This window comes from Apaloderma vittatum, unplaced genomic scaffold, assembly GCF_000703405.1.
Source record: "Apaloderma vittatum isolate BGI_N311 unplaced genomic scaffold, ASM70340v1 scaffold6, whole genome shotgun sequence".
NCBI lineage: Eukaryota > Metazoa > Chordata > Aves > Trogoniformes > Trogonidae > Apaloderma > Apaloderma vittatum.
This window is the reverse complement of record NW_009719730.1, coordinates 35,976-37,413: the sequence shown is the minus strand read 5'-3', so window position 1 is coordinate 37,413 and position 1,438 is coordinate 35,976. Positions and strand designations below refer to the sequence as shown.

General features: G+C 36.4%; 1 protein-coding gene across 1 annotated transcript in view; it reads left to right on the top strand.

Moving 5' to 3' along the window:
• Nucleotides 1-343: 343 nt before the first annotated feature.
• LOC104274937 (cystic fibrosis transmembrane conductance regulator-like) overlaps nucleotides 344-1,438 on the top strand; it is a gene marked incomplete at its 5' end in the record, with an annotated part of 35,793 nt that continues 34,698 nt past the window's right edge. Inside the window, one exon of the mRNA XM_009870732.1 lies at nucleotides 344-597. Coding sequence (XP_009869034.1) covers nucleotides 344-597 — 254 coding nt within the window. The remainder of the gene's footprint in view (nucleotides 598-1,438) is intronic.

Sequence of the window (1,438 nt, the reverse complement as noted above, 5' to 3'; positions counted from 1 at the left end):
CCAGCCTCAACAATTCTGTGATTCTGTAATATCAGAAATTACTACAAATGCCAGTAGGTGCCTGACATACCGAAGATACCTGAGGAGATCAATAAGCCATTTATTTCCCTGACCCATGAACACACTCAGAGTAACCTTACCTTAGTGGAACATGGGGTAGTTCGTAATTTGTATTTCATACATACGGGACAATATTTTAAAAATGACTGGAATTATATATAACTAACCATTAACATAGTTTTAAAACAAATTAACATTGCAGTACTACTTGTTAAGTAGAGAAAATAAAAGAGGAAAAATTCAATTTCCAGTAACGCATTTTTTTTTAATTTCCATCACGCAGGACAGCTTTGAAAGCAAATGCAACCCAGTCAGAAAACAGTACCTCTGACAAACCTCCGGTGATTGTCACTGACACTAGCAGCTACTACATCATTTATATCTATGTGGGAGTGGCAGATACCCTGCTTGCCATGGGAATCTTCCGAGGTTTGCCCCTTGTGCATACACTTATAACAGTGTCTAAAACTCTTCATCAAAAGATGGTGCACGCAGTTCTTCATGCACCTGTGTCGACATTCAACTCTTGGAAAGCAGGTAACTGAGACTGATTGACTTATGTATGGGTTTCGTTTCACTTAAACAGTTTTCATTCTATTAAAAGATACTGTTGCTTTCCATTTACATTTCAGTCAAGCTGCATGTTAAAAGTTTGCCACATAATTTGTGAATCTTTTAATGAACCTGGATTGTACTTTAAGTGTGACATATTTCAGTTGTCAATTTTGATGCTGAAAAACCACACTGTAAGCTGGAGAAAAATAAGTGTTAACTGTTTGAGGCAATAAAACTAGAATAACTTCTAATGAATAGGCTTTGTCTAAAACTGCGATAGAAAAGATATAGTCAGCTGTGTGGCAAGTGACAAGGAGTCAGGTGTGGATGAAAAATAGTGCCTTATTTCATAAGTACTCCTACTTAAAATGGCATAAAACATCAGTAAGTTTGAATAATGGCATGCGTATTCAAATTCAGCTCTGGAGTTGATACAGAGTTCATTATATAACTGGTGCAACAAGTTCCATCTTCCGCTGCATGTACAGTTTGTATCCCATACCCTTCTTGCAGGTGCATACTAGATTACAGGAGACAGTGGTAAATACTTGTACAACATAGGGTTTCTCCTTCATTTCCCTATTATATTTTAGTTCTATTTTTACCTAGTAATTAGTACAGTAATTCTGCTCAGAAGCTAAAAAACTGGTGTACAAACTCCTACAGATTCTGATGTGTAAATTATCTGTGTATCAGCAGAGCTTGCAGCATAAGGGGTGCAGACCTTATGCTTTATGTCTTTATTTCTGCCCTGTTTAATTATTTCTTTGTTTTTATTACATGAGTTTTTCAGAGATTCCAAGAGCTGGTATAGAAGCCAAAT